Below are 16,192 nucleotides of genomic sequence, written 5' to 3'. Positions count from 1 at the left end.
TCTCTCAAATGAAGGACGGGACATTCTGGGTAGTCTGTATCTCTTTGATATGAAGGGAAGGACATTCTGGGTAGTCTGTCTCTCTTTGATATGAAGGACGGGACATTCTGTGTAGTCTGTCACTCTCTGATATGAAGGACGGGGCATTCTGGGTAGTCTGTCACTCTCTGATATGAAGGACGGGACATTCTAGGTAGTCTGTCTTGCTCTCTGATATGAAGGATGGGACATTCTGGGTAGTCTGTCACTCTCTGTTATGAAGGACGGGACATTCTGGGTAGTCTGTCTCTCTCTGATATGAAGGATGGGACATTCTGGGTAGTCTGTCTCTCTCTGATATGAAGGACAGGACATTCTGGGTAGTCTTTCTTTCTCTTATAGGAAGGATGGGAGATTCTGGGTAGTCTGTCTCCCTCTCTCTGAGAGAAAGGACGGGACATTCTGGGTAGTCTGTCGCGCTCTCTCTCTAATATGAAGGACGGGATATTCTGGGTAGTCTGTCTCGGTCTCTGATATGAAGGATGAGACATTTTGGGTAGTCTGTCTCTCTCTGATATGAAGGACGGGACATTCTGGTTAGTCTGTCTCTCTCTTATTTTGAAGGACGGGACATTCTGGGTAGTCTGTCTCTGATATGAAGGACAGGACATTCTGGGTAGTCTGTCTCTGATATGAAGGACAAGACATTCTGGGTAGTCTGTCTCTCTGATAGGAAGGATGAGACATTCTGGGTAGTTTGTCTCTCTCTGATATGAAGAACGGGACATTCTGGTGAGTCTGTCTCTCTCTGATATCAAGGATGGGACATTCTGGGTAGACTTTCTCTCTCTGATATGAAGGACGGGACATTCTGGGTAGTCTGTCTCTCTCTGATATAAAGGACGGGACATTCTGAGGAGTCTGACTCTCTCTGATATGAAGGACGGGACATTCTGGGGAGTCTGTCTCTCTCTGATAGGAAGGACAGGATATTCAGGGTAGTCTGTCTCAGTCTCAGATATGAAGGATGAGACATTTTGGGTAGTCTCTCTCTGATATGAAGGATGGGACATTCTGGGTAGTCTGTCTCTCTCTGATATGAAGGACGGGACATTCTGGGGAGTCTGACTCTCTCTGATATGAAGAACGGGACATTCTGGTGAGTCTGTCTCTCTCTGATATGAAGAACGGGACATTCTGGTGAGTCTGTCTCTCTCTGATATGAAAGACATAACATTCTGAGGAGTCTGTCTCTCTCTGATAGGAAGGACGGGACATTCTGGGGAGTCTGTCTCTCTCTGATAGGAAGGACGGGACATTCTGGGGAGTCTGTCTCTCTCTGATAGGAAGGACGGGATATTCAGGGTAGTCTGTCTCAGTCTCTGATATGAAGGATGAGACATTTTGGGTAGTCTCTCTCTGATATGAAGGACGGGACATTCTGGTTACTCTGTCTCTCTCTGATTTGAAGGACGGGACATTCTGGGTAGTCTGTCTCCCATATGAAGGACAGGACATTCTGGGTAGTCTGTCTCTCTTTGATATGAAGGACGGGACATTCTGGGTAGTCTGTCACTCTCTGATATGAAGGATGGGACATTCTGGGTAGTCTGTCACTCTCTGTTATGAAGGACGGGACATTCTGGGTAGTCTGTCTCCTTCTCTCTAATAGAAAGGACGGGACATTCTGGTTAGTCTGTCGCTCTCTCTCTCTGATATGAAGGACGGGACATTCTGGGTAGTCTGTCTCTCTCTGATATGAAGGACGGGACTTTCTGGGTAGTCTGTCTCTCTCTGATATGAAGGACGGGACATTCTGGGGAGTCTGTCTCAGTCTCTGATATGAAGGATGAGACATTTTGGGTAGTCTCTCTCTCTATGATATGAAGGACGGGACATTCTGGGTAGTCTGTCTCTCTCTTATTTTGAAGGATGGGACATTCTGGGTAGTCTGTCTCTCTCTCTGATAGGAAAGATGAGACATTCTGGGTAGTCTGTCTCTCTCCGATATGGAGGATTGGATATTCTAGGTAGTCTGTCTCGGTCTCTGATATGGAGGATTGGACATTCTGGGTAGTCTTTCTCTCTCTGATATGAAGGATAGGACATTCTGGGTAGTCTGTCTCTCTCTGATATGAAGGATGGAACATTCTGGGTAGTCTGTCTCTCTCTGATATGAAGGATGGGACATTCTGGGTAGTCTGTCTCTCTCTGATATGAAGGACGGGACATTCTGGGGAGTCTGACTCTCTCTGATATGAAGAACGGGACATTCTGGTGAGTCTGTCTCTCTCTGATATGAAGAACGGGACATTCTGGTGAGTCTGTCTCTCTCTGATATGAAAGACATAACATTCTGAGGAGTCTGTCTCTCTCTGATAGGAAGGACGGGACATTCTGGGGAGTCTGTCTCTCTCTGATAAGAAGGATGGGACATTCAGGGTAGTCTGTCTCAGTCTTCTGATATGAAGAATGAGACATTTTGGGTAGTCTCTCTCTCTGATATGAAGGACGGGACATTCTGGTTACTCTGTCTCTCTCTGATTTGAAGGACGGGAAATACTGGGTAGTCTGTCGCCGATATGATGGACAGGACATTCTGGGTAGTCTGTCTCTGATATGAAGGATGAGACATTCTGGGTAGTCTGTCTCTCTCTCTGATAGGAAGGATGAGACATTCTGGGTAGTCTGTCTCTCTCTGATATGGAGGATTGGATATTCTAGGTAGTCTGTCTCGGTCTCTGATATGGAGGATGGGACATTCTGGTTGGTCTGTCTCTCTCTGATTTGAAGGATGGGACATTCTGGGTAGTTTGTCTCTCTCTCTCTCTTATAGGAAGGACGGAACATTCTGGGTAGTCCGTCTCTCTCTCAAATGAAGGACGGGACATTCTGGGTAGTCTTTATCTCTTTGATATGAAGGGAAGGACATTCTGGGTAGTCTGTCTCTCTTTGATATGAAGGACGGGACATTCTGTGTAGTCTGTCACTCTCTGATATGAAGGACGGGGCATTCTGGGTAGTCTGTCACTCTCTGATATGAAGGATGGGACATTCTAGGTAGTCTGTCTCGCTCTCTGATATGAAGGATGGGACATTCTGGGTAGTCTTTCTTTCTCTTATAGGAAGGATGGGAGATTCTGGGTAGTCTGTCTCCCTCTCTCTGATAGAAAGGACGGGACATTCTGGGTAGTCTGTCGCGCTCTCTCTCTAATATGAAGGACGGGATATTCTGGGTAGTCTGTCTCGGTCTCTGATATGAAGGACGGGACATTCTGGGTAGTCTGTCTCTCTCTCTCTCTGATATGAAGGATGGGACATTCTGGGTAGTCTGTCTCTCTCTCTCTGATATGAAGGATGGGACATTCTGGTTAGTCTGTCTCTCTCTTATTTTGAAGGACGGGACATTCTGGGTAGTCTGTCTCTGATATGAAGGACAAGACTAGAGATGAGCGAAGAAATGAAAAATTCGATTCGACTGATTCGGCGAATTCGTGGACAATATTCGATTCGAGTCGAATAAATTCGCTGTGAATTTAACTTAAAAAAGGGTGTTTCTAGGCTTCAGAGAGACTTAATATTAGTGCAGAACACTGTACCTTTAATTTAAATGCCCTTGGAGTCTGCTGGGGAAGAGAAATAATACTGTCTGTCAGTATGACATGCAGATGAGTGCCGTCGATCTTAGAATCACTGCACACTTCACTCCTTTGGCCAGTCACGGGGCCAAAATCAGTGTTTGGAGCCACAGTGTGGCGGTGGAGGCAGCAGCAATGGGAGGCCATACAGCAACCTATGACAAAATGGAAACCAGCAGGAGCGTGAGGAGACCTGAAAGTGGCACATGGCAGAGTGGGAGCAATGGGAGGCGGTACAGGGACCCAGGTCACACTGTGGGCCCAGCAGCAGCGTGACCAGGCGGTACGGGGGCCCATGGCCGATATGGGGCTTGGTGGCACCTATGGAAGGCCTGTAATCTGCCAGCAACCTATGACAAAATGGACAACCGCAGGAGTGTGAGGAGATTTCAAAGTGGCACATGGCAGAGTGGAAGCAATGGGAGGCCGTACAGGGACCCAGGTCACACTGTGGGACCAGCATCAGCGTGAACAGGCGGTACGGGGGCCCATGGCCGATTTGACCTCATTCATCCCATAGTCCTGCCGACTCACGAATAGCGTGGCCTCCTCAAAGGGCCTGAGCAAGCGCAGGTGTCACACATGAGCTGACAATGGCTGACATCTAAGTTACACAGGGAGTACCTTTATCCGCTTTTAACATCAGGAAATCTGTGATGGCCTTTAGCTGTTCGTAAAGGCGGTCTAACATATGTAGGGTTGAATTACACCTTGTTGCAACGTCACAGCATGAGGAGTCGGTACGGGGGCCCATGGCAGATTACATGTCTGGCAGCAGCAATGGGAGGCCCGTAATCTGCCAGCACCCTATGTCAAAAAATTTAACACACCAGCAGTGTGAAGAGACCTGAAAGTGGCACATGGCAGCAGAGTGTGGCGATGGAGACAGCAGCAATGGGAGGCCGTACAGGGACCCATGAGAGACTCTGGACTTGGCAGCAGCATGAGGAGGCGGTATATAGGGGCCCATGGCAGATTAGGGGCCTGGCAGCAGCTATGTGAGGCCCGTAATCTGCCTGCACCCTATGTCAAAAAATTTAACACACCAGCAGTGTGAAGAGACCTGAAAGTGGCACATGGCAGCAGAGTGTGGCGATGGAGACAGCAGCAATGGGAGGCCGTACAGGGACCCATGAGAGACTCTGGACTTGGCAGCAGCATGAGGAGGCGGTATATAGGGGCCCATGGCAGATTAGGGGCCTGGCAGCAGCTATGTGAGGCCCGTAATCTGCCTGCACCCTATGTCAAAAAATTTAACACACCAGCAGTGTGAAGAGACCTGAAAGTGGCACATGGCAGCAGAGTGTGGCGATGGAGACAGCAGCAATGGGAGGCCGTACAGGGACCCATGAGAGACTCTGGACTTGGCAGCAGCATGAGGAGGCGGTATATAGGGGCCCATGGCAGATTAGGGGCCTGGCAGCAGCTATGTGAGGCCCGTAATCTGCCTGCACCCTATGTCAAAAAATTTAACACACCAGCAGTGTGAAGAGACCTGAAAGTGGCACATGGCAGCAGAGTGTGGCGATGGAGACAGCAGCAATGGGAGGCCGTACAGGGACCCATGAGAGACTCTGGACTTGGCAGCAGCATGAGGAGGCGGTATATAGGGGCCCATGGCAGATTAGGGGCCTGGCAGCAGCTATGTGAGGCCCGTAATCTGCCTGCACCCTATGTCAAAAAATTAAACACACCAGCAGTGTGAAGAGACCTGAAAGTGGCACATGGCAGAGTGTGGCGATGGAGACAGCAGCAATGGGAGGCCGTACAGGGACCCATGAGAGACTCTAGACTTGGCAGCAGCATGAGGAGGCGGTATATAGGGGCCCATGGCAGATTAGGGGCCTGGCAGCAGCTATGTGAGGCCCGTAATCTGCCTGCACCCTATGTCAAAAAATTTAACACACCAGCAGTGTGAAGAGACCTGAAAGTGGCACATGGCAGCAGAGTGTGGCGATGGAGACAGCAGCAATGGGAGGCCATACAGGGACCCATGACAGACTCTGGACTTGGCAGCAGCATGACTGTTGGACTTGCAGAATCCCGAGGCTAATACTTACCTACCCCCTTTAAAACACCACCCCCCTTCAAAACCTTCCCTCCCCCAAATAAACACGCAACTCACTTTTGGTGTAAACCGGCCATAGCAGCCATTTATTTAACATAACTCAACATAATATTTTAGTACATTACCACCCGGGTCTGAGGTCTCTGAAGGCACCATTACTCCCATCACCAACTCGGCTGTATCTATTACTCCATGAAAGGCCCCCAGCCGCTACTACACCGCCTCGGGGACAATACTACTGTTACTTAACCCAGATACAGCCAAATGAACTCCCACATTACCAATATGACCTTTTATTGGGAAGGGACACCCATACCTACGATGGGCCCAACCCATAATTCCTCAACTTGTCACTCCACCACCGCCTTCAAAGACCCATCGACCCCTGCCAGCTGCCATGACAAACGAACAAACACTTCAGGACACAACAGTCATCCTGAACCTTGAACAAACGCCATGAACCCACATAAAACAAACACCACGAACAACCACCAAACAACAAAAAACAACACCAGAACAAACACAATGACAGAACTATAACCAACACAACAAACAGAATACAAACCAACTTCAGGGCGGGAGGGCGGGAGAAACCACCTCCGTGATGGCACAAGCTCCGACTGACTCCGACAAGACACAACCCCCCAATTCAAAACCTGCAAGACCACCCACAATGCTGCCTACACCAATCAAGTAAGTAACCACCCCCCATCCCCATTTCCTTGCCTATACTCCACCCAAATTACACTCTCTGCCTCGTCTGCACGCCCCAGTCATGCTGGCCCTCCCTTATACTTCGCTCAGTCCAGGCCCTGACTTGACTGTTGGACTTGCAGAATCCCGAGGCTAATACTTACCTACCCCCTTTAAAACACCACCCCCCTTCAAAACCTTCCCTCCCCCAAATAAACACGCAACTCACTTTTGGTGTAAACCGGCCATAGCAGCCATTTATTTAACATAACTCAACATAATATTTTAGTACATTACCACCCGGGTCTGAGGTCTCTGAAGGCACCATTACTCCCATCACCAACTCGGCTGTATCTATTACTCCATGAAAGGCCCCCAGCCGCTACTACACCGCCTCGGGGACAATACTACTGTTACTTAACCCAGATACAGCCAAATGAACTCCCACATTACCAATATGACCTTTTATTGGGAAGGGACACCCATACCTACGATGGGCCCAACCCATAATTCCTCAACTTGTCACTCCACCACCGCCTTCAAAGACCCATCGACCCCTGCCACAGCACACGAGTGTGAACCCTTACACTCGTGTAGCCCGCCACACACGTAATCCACGTTGGATACCATCCTGCAGGCCCAAGGACCACAGATCAATCCCAACTGCATTAAGATGCACCCCATCCGAGCGCAAATACCGCCAGGACTCCTCCTCCAACTCCCTATGACGGACTGCTAGGCCACCATTCCTCACCACAAAAACGCGCCACCTCCTTATTCACCTTAACTCGAGCCCTATTAATTTTTTCCACGGAGCGGGCCATACGCCAATAAGCACGGGCCACTATGTCCGACCATACCAGCACTGTGTCCGGGAAAAAAGACCGAATCCGCAAAAAATCAAACTTAATGTCCCGGATAACCTCCCGCATGGAGCGCAACCCGAGATCATTACCCCCCACATGTAATACCAAAACATCTGGAGGCCGGTCCAAACGGGAATAGTGATGAATTTCCGGGACCACCCTGGACCACAACATTCCCGGCACTCCAAGCCAACGAAGCCTCGCCTCCCCCCCTCTCAAATCCCAGTTGCCGACCCTCTGGACGAACATCCGCCCTCTTAGCCCCCCAAAAAACATAAGAATGGCCCAAGATCCATACCAAGCAGCCTTCGGAACCTGCAAAGAAACACACAAAAGAAGGGAGGAGGTAGAACCTTCACCACAAAGGCCCCCACAAAACAAACAAAAACACAAAGGTAACAAAATACAAGTACCACAGAGACCAACACAACAACACCAAAAACTCTTATTTTTTTTTTTTTTTTTTAACTCACAAGAACTGAGGACGCACATACAGCGTGAACCTATCCGAATCCCAACGCCCAATCCGACGAACCACTTGATCACCTAACCCCCAGCGGGCCGCCTCCGTAGCTGCCCCAATGCGAAACGAATGAGACGAGTAATGTTCCACACCCAACCCGGCAGACTGCAAACACCGTTTAAACACTGCCCCAAATTGGAATCGAGACAGAGCCATCCCATTCGTATGCAAAAAGAAAACCCCAGGAAGGTCAGGTCTCACCTCGAGAAAATCCCTAACCGCCCGTACCGGACAAATCCGAGAACTCGGAATCTCAGCCAATTCCACCCAGGTACCCCGACCCAAACGGTCCGTTTTTGACTTGCGCAGAAAAATTCGCACCCCACTACCCAACAAGACCACCTCATCTACGGCCAAACCACCCTCCCCCCACTTAGTCCGACTCACCAGCTCCCCAACCCGAAAGGCCCCAAAAAATGCCAGCACAAAAGCCGCACGGAACAAAATCGCCTCATACAACGAGGAACAAATACAATCCAACTGGCCAACCACCACTTGAAGAACCTCAAAAGACACCGGCCGTCTAGAATCAGGGATGGAACGGCCTTTTCTGTACCCCCGCATAGCCTGCCGAACAAGGAAATCCTTTGTCACGTCACGACCCCCCGCCAGTTTTAAATGAAAAGCCAACCCCGCCAGCTTACGAGACATCAAAGTTGCGGAAACACCCCTTTCAAAATTCCTGCCGATGAAATAAAGCAGGAGGCATAGGGCATCATCCACCCCGAAACCACCCCCCACCTCACTCACCAGCTCCAGCCATTCCCGCCACACCTTCTCATAGAAAACCCAAGTGGACGCGCAAACTGACGTCTGAATCAAGGCCGCTGAAGAGGCAAGGCAATGCTCCACAAGTGATCCGGACAATCGATACCGCGTTGCTCCGCTTCTGGTGCCAACCGACGGAATCTGTCCCACTGAAAACGAGATAGAGCATCAGCAACGGAGTTATCCACGCCCGGAACATGTACAGCCGAAATAAAACAATTGAGACCCAAACAGTCCAAAACCAACCGCTGCAACATACGAACCACCGGCCGAGACGTGGCCGAAACACGATTAATGGCATGAACCACGCTCAAATTATCACAATGAAAACGAATCCGTTTATTCCGGAAAACAGCACCCCACAAAGAAACAGCTAAAACGATGGGGAAAAGCTCCAGTAAAGTCAGATTACGCAACAGACCCTCCTCCCGCCATTGCAAAGGCCACGAACCCGCACACCACTGACCCTGAAAATAGGCCCCAAAACCGGCCGAGCCCGCCGCATCCGTAAAGAGTTCCAAATCAAAATTGGACACGACCCCATCCAACCAAAGTGATCTTCCATTATAGGAATCGAGAAACGACCTCCATACCCCCAAATCATCCCGTAGCTCACCTCGCAGCCGAACCCTGTGATGCGGGGCCGCCACACCAGCCGTGGCCGCCGCCAAACGCCTGGAAAATATACGCCCCATGGGCATGATGCGACAAGCGAAATTTAACTTGCCTAGTAACGACTGCAATTCCCGAAGCCGAATCTTCCTGCACCGACCCACCGAACTCACCAACCCCCGGAGCTCCTCCAGTTTATCCTGCGGCAAACGACATTCCATGGCCTCAGTATCAACAATAATTCCCAAAAAACACAATTCCGTTGTCGGACCCACCGTCTTATCCGAAGCCAAAGGAACGCCAAAATGCTCAAACACATGTTCCACCGTACTCAGTAGTGACGCACAAATGGAACTACCCGGAGGGCCAATACACAAAAAATCATCCAAATAATGGATGACAGATGCGAGCCCAGAAACATCCCTAACCGCCCATTCAAGAAAAGAACTAAAAGTCTCAAATAGAGAACAAGAAATGGCGCAGCCCATAGGCAAGCAACGATCAACAAAAATGCACCCTTCCCATTTGCAACCCAGCAATCGGAGACAACTAGGATGCACCGGCAAAAGGCGAAACGCCGCCTCAATATCAGTTTTTGCCAACAGGGCACCCCGACCAAACCGCCTCACCCAGGAAATCGCCGCGTCAAAAGAAGTGTAGGAAACAGAACACAAACCTGGGTCAATAGCATCATTGACCGAACCCCCCCGCGGATGAGACAGGTGATGAATGAGTCTATATTTATTAGGCTCTTTTTTGGGAACAACACCCAGCGGCGAAATTACCAAATTAGGCATAGGGGGGTCCACAAACGGGCCAGCCATGCGGCCCAAGGACACTTCCTTGTCAATTTTTGCCCTGATAACCTCCGGATGCAACCGCGCCGACTTCAAATTATCCGCCGCAGGAGGAACTACCGCCAATAGACAGGGGATCAAAAAACCTTCCGAAAAACCCCGCCGCAACAGGGTCGCCGCCGCCTGATCAGGGTACCGCTTTAAAAACGGCAACATCCTTCCTACCCTCACCGGCGACTTCCCTTTTTCCAGTTTCACCACCTCTCCCCCGCCCTTGCTTGAAACACCGGGACAATGTATGGGCCCCCCCACAACCCGAGCACTCATGACGGAATCGGCAGCCGGATCCAAACCTGCACGATCCCTCATTAAACTGCCAGCAATAGCCCTTTCTAAGCACGGCCGGCTGCGCAACCGTAGCTGCACTTCCGGCCCCCCCCTGAAAGGGATGAGCCGTGGTCCTCACGGGAGTCATGAGTTTCATCCACAGCCCGATATCTTTATGGTCCCACCGCAAAGATGGCCTAACCGCCATACGCTGACGAAACTGCTCGTCATAACGTAACCACGCGATGCCCCCATAAACCCTCTGAGCTTCCCCTATGCATCCAAGTAACAAAAAAGTGAGGAACAATGCTCCGGCGTCCTCTCACCAATAACGCTTGCCAAAATGGCAAATGCCTGAAGCCAATTAGAGAACGAGCGGGGAATCAAACGATATCGCCGCTTTTCTTCCTCCTCCCTCTTACTCTCATCTGGCCGAACTTTATCTAAGTTGAATTTCTCCAACGGTAATAAAGAAAATATTTCCACATACTCGCCCCCCCAAATGCGCTCCTTCACCTCCAGCTTCAGATGAGCCCCCAAGGGCCCCTCGAAGCACACATAAACCTCGCATTTTGCAGCGTCTGCCAAACGCACACCATCACACCCCGTAACCCCTTTATCTCCGCCGTCAACCCCAGCGTGATCCGCCGCCGCTTCCCCCCTCAGAGCCTCAGAACCAGAGCTAACAGAACCCACCACCGCCGATCGCACTGCGGCCGCGACTCCAGAGACCTGCGGCCCAGCCACCGTAAACACCTGCGGGGGGACCCCAGCAGCTTCGTATCTAACACCCCCTGGGCCGACACCGCTCCCTGATGCCGCACCTTGCATTCCCGACCAAGCAGCCAAAGGTGGCGCCAAAGTCCTAGCGACCAACCCCGCCTCACAACGAGCCAACACTTCCCTGAAACCGGACAACATCAAACCGACAACACCATCAGCCCCCGGGGAACCCCCCAAAGACCCCACGTTAAGCCCTGCAGCCCCAAACCCCCTCTCCGCCAAAACAGAAACGCCACTCCCCTGGTCCCGAAACCCCTCAAACAGAGAGACTAAAGAAGACAAAGAAACAGCCCCTGAATTTAACTCACCAGGCTGCAGTCGTTCGCCGGGACCCACAGCCGCCAATCCAGATCCAGGCAGAGATGAATGGACCGCATCTTCCTCAGAACCGCTGAGCTCCCCTTCGGATCTTCTCTCCGCATCCACCGGATCCCAGGCCGCACCAGGCCTCGCTCCGGGCTCTTCACCGGCTCCTGGGTCCGGTCGGCACACTGAACGGCTGGCAGCATCCACCGCACCAGAGCCCAGAGCCGCCGGATCATTCCTCCCACGCTGGGCTCGCTGGGAAGCAGCCGAATCCCCAACCGACAGGGTGCCTTCTCCTGCTCCTGAAGCATTGCGGCGCAGAGGGGTGACCTCAGCACCCCCCGCCCCCCTTCGAGAGGCTCGCTGGGTCACCGAGACACGCCCAGCAGCCGCAGGCTGATTTCTGGCAGAAGGTCTCCTCCCAGCTCCCGAGCCCAGATGGCGCCCGGGAGTGACGTCAACAGGCCCCGCCCACCTTTCGCTCCGCACCGCTGACTTCAGGGAGGCCCGCTGGGCGGCAGAGGGGAGCCCAGCAGCCGCAGGCCGGTGAGGGAGACGTGGATCCCCGGCTCCAAAGCCCGGGCCGCAAACAGGGGCCATGTCATCACCGGCTGTCTGCCCAGAGCTCCGAGCCGCTAAGCCCCGCCCACTACGTGCTCGATCCGCACGTAAAGATGGCTCCGACCTCGTGGTCCCGGCCTGTGACGAGGCGGCACCCTCCTGGGCCCGCCGCGAAACCGGAGAGCCCGATCCACTGCTCCTAGGGGACGCTGACCCAGTCCCCGCCGAAGGCCGCCCGCCACTCCTCCCACGCCGGGCTGCCACCGCTGTAGGCCCGGAGCCTGCAGGGCCAGCCGCATGGTCCAGAATAAGAGGTGAGTTGGCTGGGGAGCGGGTGGTGGTAGATGTGCTCCTACCAGGGGTCCGCCAGCGACGAGGATTCCTCCCAGCCCTCCCCGGAGAAGCAGGCCGACGCTTCACCGGCGGAGCTGGAGGGTCCCCTAAGGGGCTCCCAGAACGGCGCAGAACCCTAGCTGTCACCTCTGGGCTAAAGCGCACCGGAGGCACAGACCGCCGAGCACGTGTGCGCCCAGTAGAAGGGCCTGGTGACGCGGGCCTGGGGCCTTGCAGCATGTCAGACAGCCTCTCCCGTAACCACCCAGAGCCATTGGCTTCAGCTGCCGCCCGCAATTGGGATAGCATCCCGTCCAAGTCACTCATGGCCTAGTATTTTTTCCCGCCGCAGGTACCAGCAAAAGAAGAAACCACCTCCGTGATGGCACAAGCTCCGACTGACTCCGACAAGACACAACCCCCCAATTCAAAACCTGCAAGACCACCCACAATGCTGCCTACACCAATCAAGTAAGTAACCACCCCCCATCCCCATTTCCTTGCCTATACTCCACCCAAATTACACTCTCTGCCTCGTCTGCACGCCCCAGTCATGCTGGCCCTCCCTTATACTTCGCTCAGTCCAGGCCCTGACTTGAGGAGGCGGTATATAGGGGCCCATGGCAGATTAGGGGCCTGGCAGCAGCTATGTGAGGCCCGTAATCTGCCTGCACCCTATGTCAAAAAATTAAACACACCAGCAGTGTGAAGAGACCTGAAAGTGGCACATGGCAGCAGAGTGTGGCGATGGAGACAGCAGCAATGGGAGGCCGTACAGGGACCCATGACAGACTCTAGACTTGGCAGCAGCATGAGGAGGCGGTATATAGGGGCCCATGGCAGATTAGGGGCCTGGCAGCAGCTATGTGAGGCCCGTAATCTGCCTGCACCCTATGTCAAAAAATTTAACACACCAGCAGTGTGAAGAGACCTGAAAGTGGCACATGGCAGCAGAGTGTGGCGATGGAGACAGCAGCAATGGGAGGCCGTACAGGGACCCATGAGAGACTCTAGACTTGGCAGCAGCATGAGGAGGCGGTATATAGGGGCCCATGGCAGATTAGGGGCCTGGCAGCAGCTATGTGAGGCCCGTAATCTGCCTGCACCCTATGTCAAAAAATTTAACACACCAGCAGTGTGAAGAGACCTGAAAGTGGCACATGGCAGCAGAGTGTGGCGATGGAGACAGCAGCAATGGGAGGCCGTACAGGGACCCATGAGAGACTCTGGACTTGGCAGCAGCATGAGGAGGCGGTATATAGGGGCCCATGGCAGATTAGGGGCCTGGCAGCAGCTATGTGAGGCCCGTAATCTGCCTGCACCCTATGTCAAAAAATTTAACACACCAGCAGTGTGAAGAGACCTGAAAGTGGCACATGGCAGCAGAGTGTGGCGATGGAGACAGCAGCAATGGGAGGCCGTACAGGGACCCATGAGAGACTCTAGACTTGGCAGCAGCATGAGGAGGCGGTTTATAGGGGCCCATGGCAGATTAGGGGCCTGGCAGCAGCTATGTGAGGCCCGTAATCTGCCTGCACCCTATGTCAAAAAATTTAGCACACCAGCAGTGTGAAGAGACCTGAAAGTGGCACATGGCAGCAGAGTGTGGCGATGGAGACAGCAGCAATGGGAGGCCGTACAGGGACCCATGAGAGACTCTGGACCTAGCAGCAGCATGAGGAGGCGGTATATAGGGGCCTATGGCAGATTAGGGGCCTGGCAGCAGCTATAGGAGGCCCGTAATCTGCCAGCACCCTATGTCAAAAAATTAAACACACCAGCAGTGTGAGGAGACCTGAAAGTGGCACATGTTTGAGGCATGATTCATGGCGGATTTAGTCAGTTGTGTCAGGAACTGGTGGTTTGAAATCCAGACTAATCCACGCCTGATTCATTTTCACAAACGTGAGTCTCTCCACACTTTGGGTGGACAGTCGTGTCCTCCGCGGAGTTACAATACCTCCTGCCGCACTAAACACGCGCTCCGATGCCACGCTACTGGCCGGGCATGACAGCCTTTCAAGGGCAAATTCAGCTAGTTGGGGCCAAAGGTCAAGTTTCGTTGCCCAGTAGTCAAGGGGATTGTCTACCTCGGTTGGCAGGGTGCTGTCCAAGTAGGCCCAAGCCTGTTGTTTGAGCTCCTGCTCCAGGTCCACCTGATGCTGCTGCTGCTGCTGCGGCTGGTTAGTAGTTTCCTCACTGCGCTGGTGAAGAAAGCTACTCATCATCGACTGCAGACTGAGGCAGCCACTGCTGGTGGAGCTGCCACTGCTCCTACCACCCCACCCCTCCCCTGCTGCCATGCCAGCGGAACGCGAGCGCACAGGGCCCACAGTGTCTGAGGATGGACGTTGGCGCACAAAGGCAGAGACCAACTGACTACATAGGTGGTTTTTATAGTACGTAATTTTGGCCTCCCTCTCAGCAGGTGTGAAAAAGGCCACCATTTTGGACCGGTAGCGAGGGTCCAACAAGGTGGACAGCCAAAAGTCATCCCTCTGTCTGATGGTTATTATTCGGCTGTCGCTACGCAAGCAACCGAGCATGCTATGGGCCATTTGTGCCAAGGAATGCGAGGGACTCCCTGCCTCCATCTCCACAGCATACTGCCACGGTGCGTCTGGGTCCTCTGTCTCCTCCTCCTCCTCCTCTACCAGATGCTCCTGCTCCTCCACTCCTGTCCGCTGAGTGGAAAAACCACCCATTTCACTCAATAATTCCTGAGCACAAATGTCCTCCTCTACCTCCTCCTCTTCTTCCTGTCCTGCCCCCACAGGGGTCATGTGGCGTTGAGATCTGTGCGCCACGTCTACCGCACCCTGACCAGCCATTGTTAACAGCATTTGTTCCAGGACGTGCAACAGAGGAATGACATCGTTCATCCCATAGTCCTGCCGACTCACGAATAGCGTGGCCTCCTCAAAGGGCCTGAGCAAGCGGCAGGTGTCACGCATGAGCTGCCAATGGCTGACATCTAAGTTACACAGGGGAGTACCTTTATCCGCTTGTAACATCAGGAAATCGGTGATGGCCTTTCGCTGCTCGTAAAGGCGGTCTAACATGTGTAGGGTTGAATTCCACCTTGTTGCAACGTCGCAGATCAGGCGATGCTGTGGAATTCCGTTCTGCCGCTGCAGCTCAATGAGGGTGTTCTTTGCGGTGTAGGAATGGCTGAAATGCATGCACAGTTTACGTGACATTTTAAGGATGTCTTGCAGTGGGATGGTGGATTTTAGGAACCGCTTGACAACCAGATTGAACACGTGAGCCATGCATGGCGCATGGCACAACCTTCCTTGACGCAGAGCAGACACCATGTTCTTTCCGTTGTCAGTCAACATGGTTCCGATTTTTAGTTTGCGCGGAGACAGCCATCTGTCGATTTCTCTGTTCATTACACTCAGCAGTTCCTCCCCTGTGTGACTACGTTCGCCAAGGCATACCAGGTGCAGCACAGCGTGACACCGTTGCGCCCTGCACATGTGATATGCCGGTCGGGTAATGGGACTTGGCACGGGGGTGGCGGCTGAGGACACGGCGGAAAAAGAGGTGGTAGAGGCGGACATGCTTGCTGGACCAAGGACGTGCAAACGTGGAGGCAAAAGCGTCGTGACCTGTCCAAGTTGCTGGTGCGGCTGTGCCGGCACCACGTTCACCCAGTGGGCCGTAAATGACATGTACTGTCCCTGACCGTAGTTACAGCTCCACACGTCGGCGCTGCCGTGCACTTTGGCAGAGACCGACATGCTCAAAGACTGGCCCACCATCTCTTCTACATGTGAATGCAGGGCTGGCACTGCCTTTTGGGCAAAGAAATGACGGCTTGGCACTCTCCACCGCGGCGCGGCACAAGCCATCATTTCTCGGAAAGGTGCTGAGTCCACCAGTTGGAAAGGGAGGGACTGCAGCACCAGCAACTTGGACAGGAGGACGTTCAG

At 52.9% G+C, this 16,192-nt stretch overlaps 1 protein-coding gene across 1 annotated transcript; it reads right to left on the bottom strand.

Annotated features, from left to right (window-relative positions):
- Positions 1 to 8,585: 8,585 nt before the first annotated feature.
- Positions 8,586 to 10,271, bottom strand: LOC149462504 (uncharacterized). Its single transcript, XM_089676837.1, has one exon. The coding sequence runs from the start codon at positions 10,269 to 10,271 to the stop codon at positions 8,586 to 8,588; it is 1,686 nt and encodes a 561-aa protein (XP_089532963.1).
- Positions 10,272 to 16,192: the final 5,921 nt, after the last annotated feature.

Source organism: Staurois parvus, unplaced genomic scaffold, assembly GCF_062004578.1.
Source record: "Staurois parvus isolate SC_StPar_1 unplaced genomic scaffold, SC_StPar_1.0 ptg000174l, whole genome shotgun sequence".
NCBI classification, from domain to species: Eukaryota; Metazoa; Chordata; class Amphibia; order Anura; family Ranidae; genus Staurois; species Staurois parvus.
This window is presented reverse-complemented; position numbering and strand designations above follow the sequence as displayed.

Bases quoted from the DNA above. Each gene is read 5' to 3' on its own strand.
- LOC149462504 (XM_089676837.1), bottom strand. From the start codon at position 10,271: ATGAGTGCTCGGGTTGTGGGGGGGCCCATACATTGTCCCGGTGTTTCA.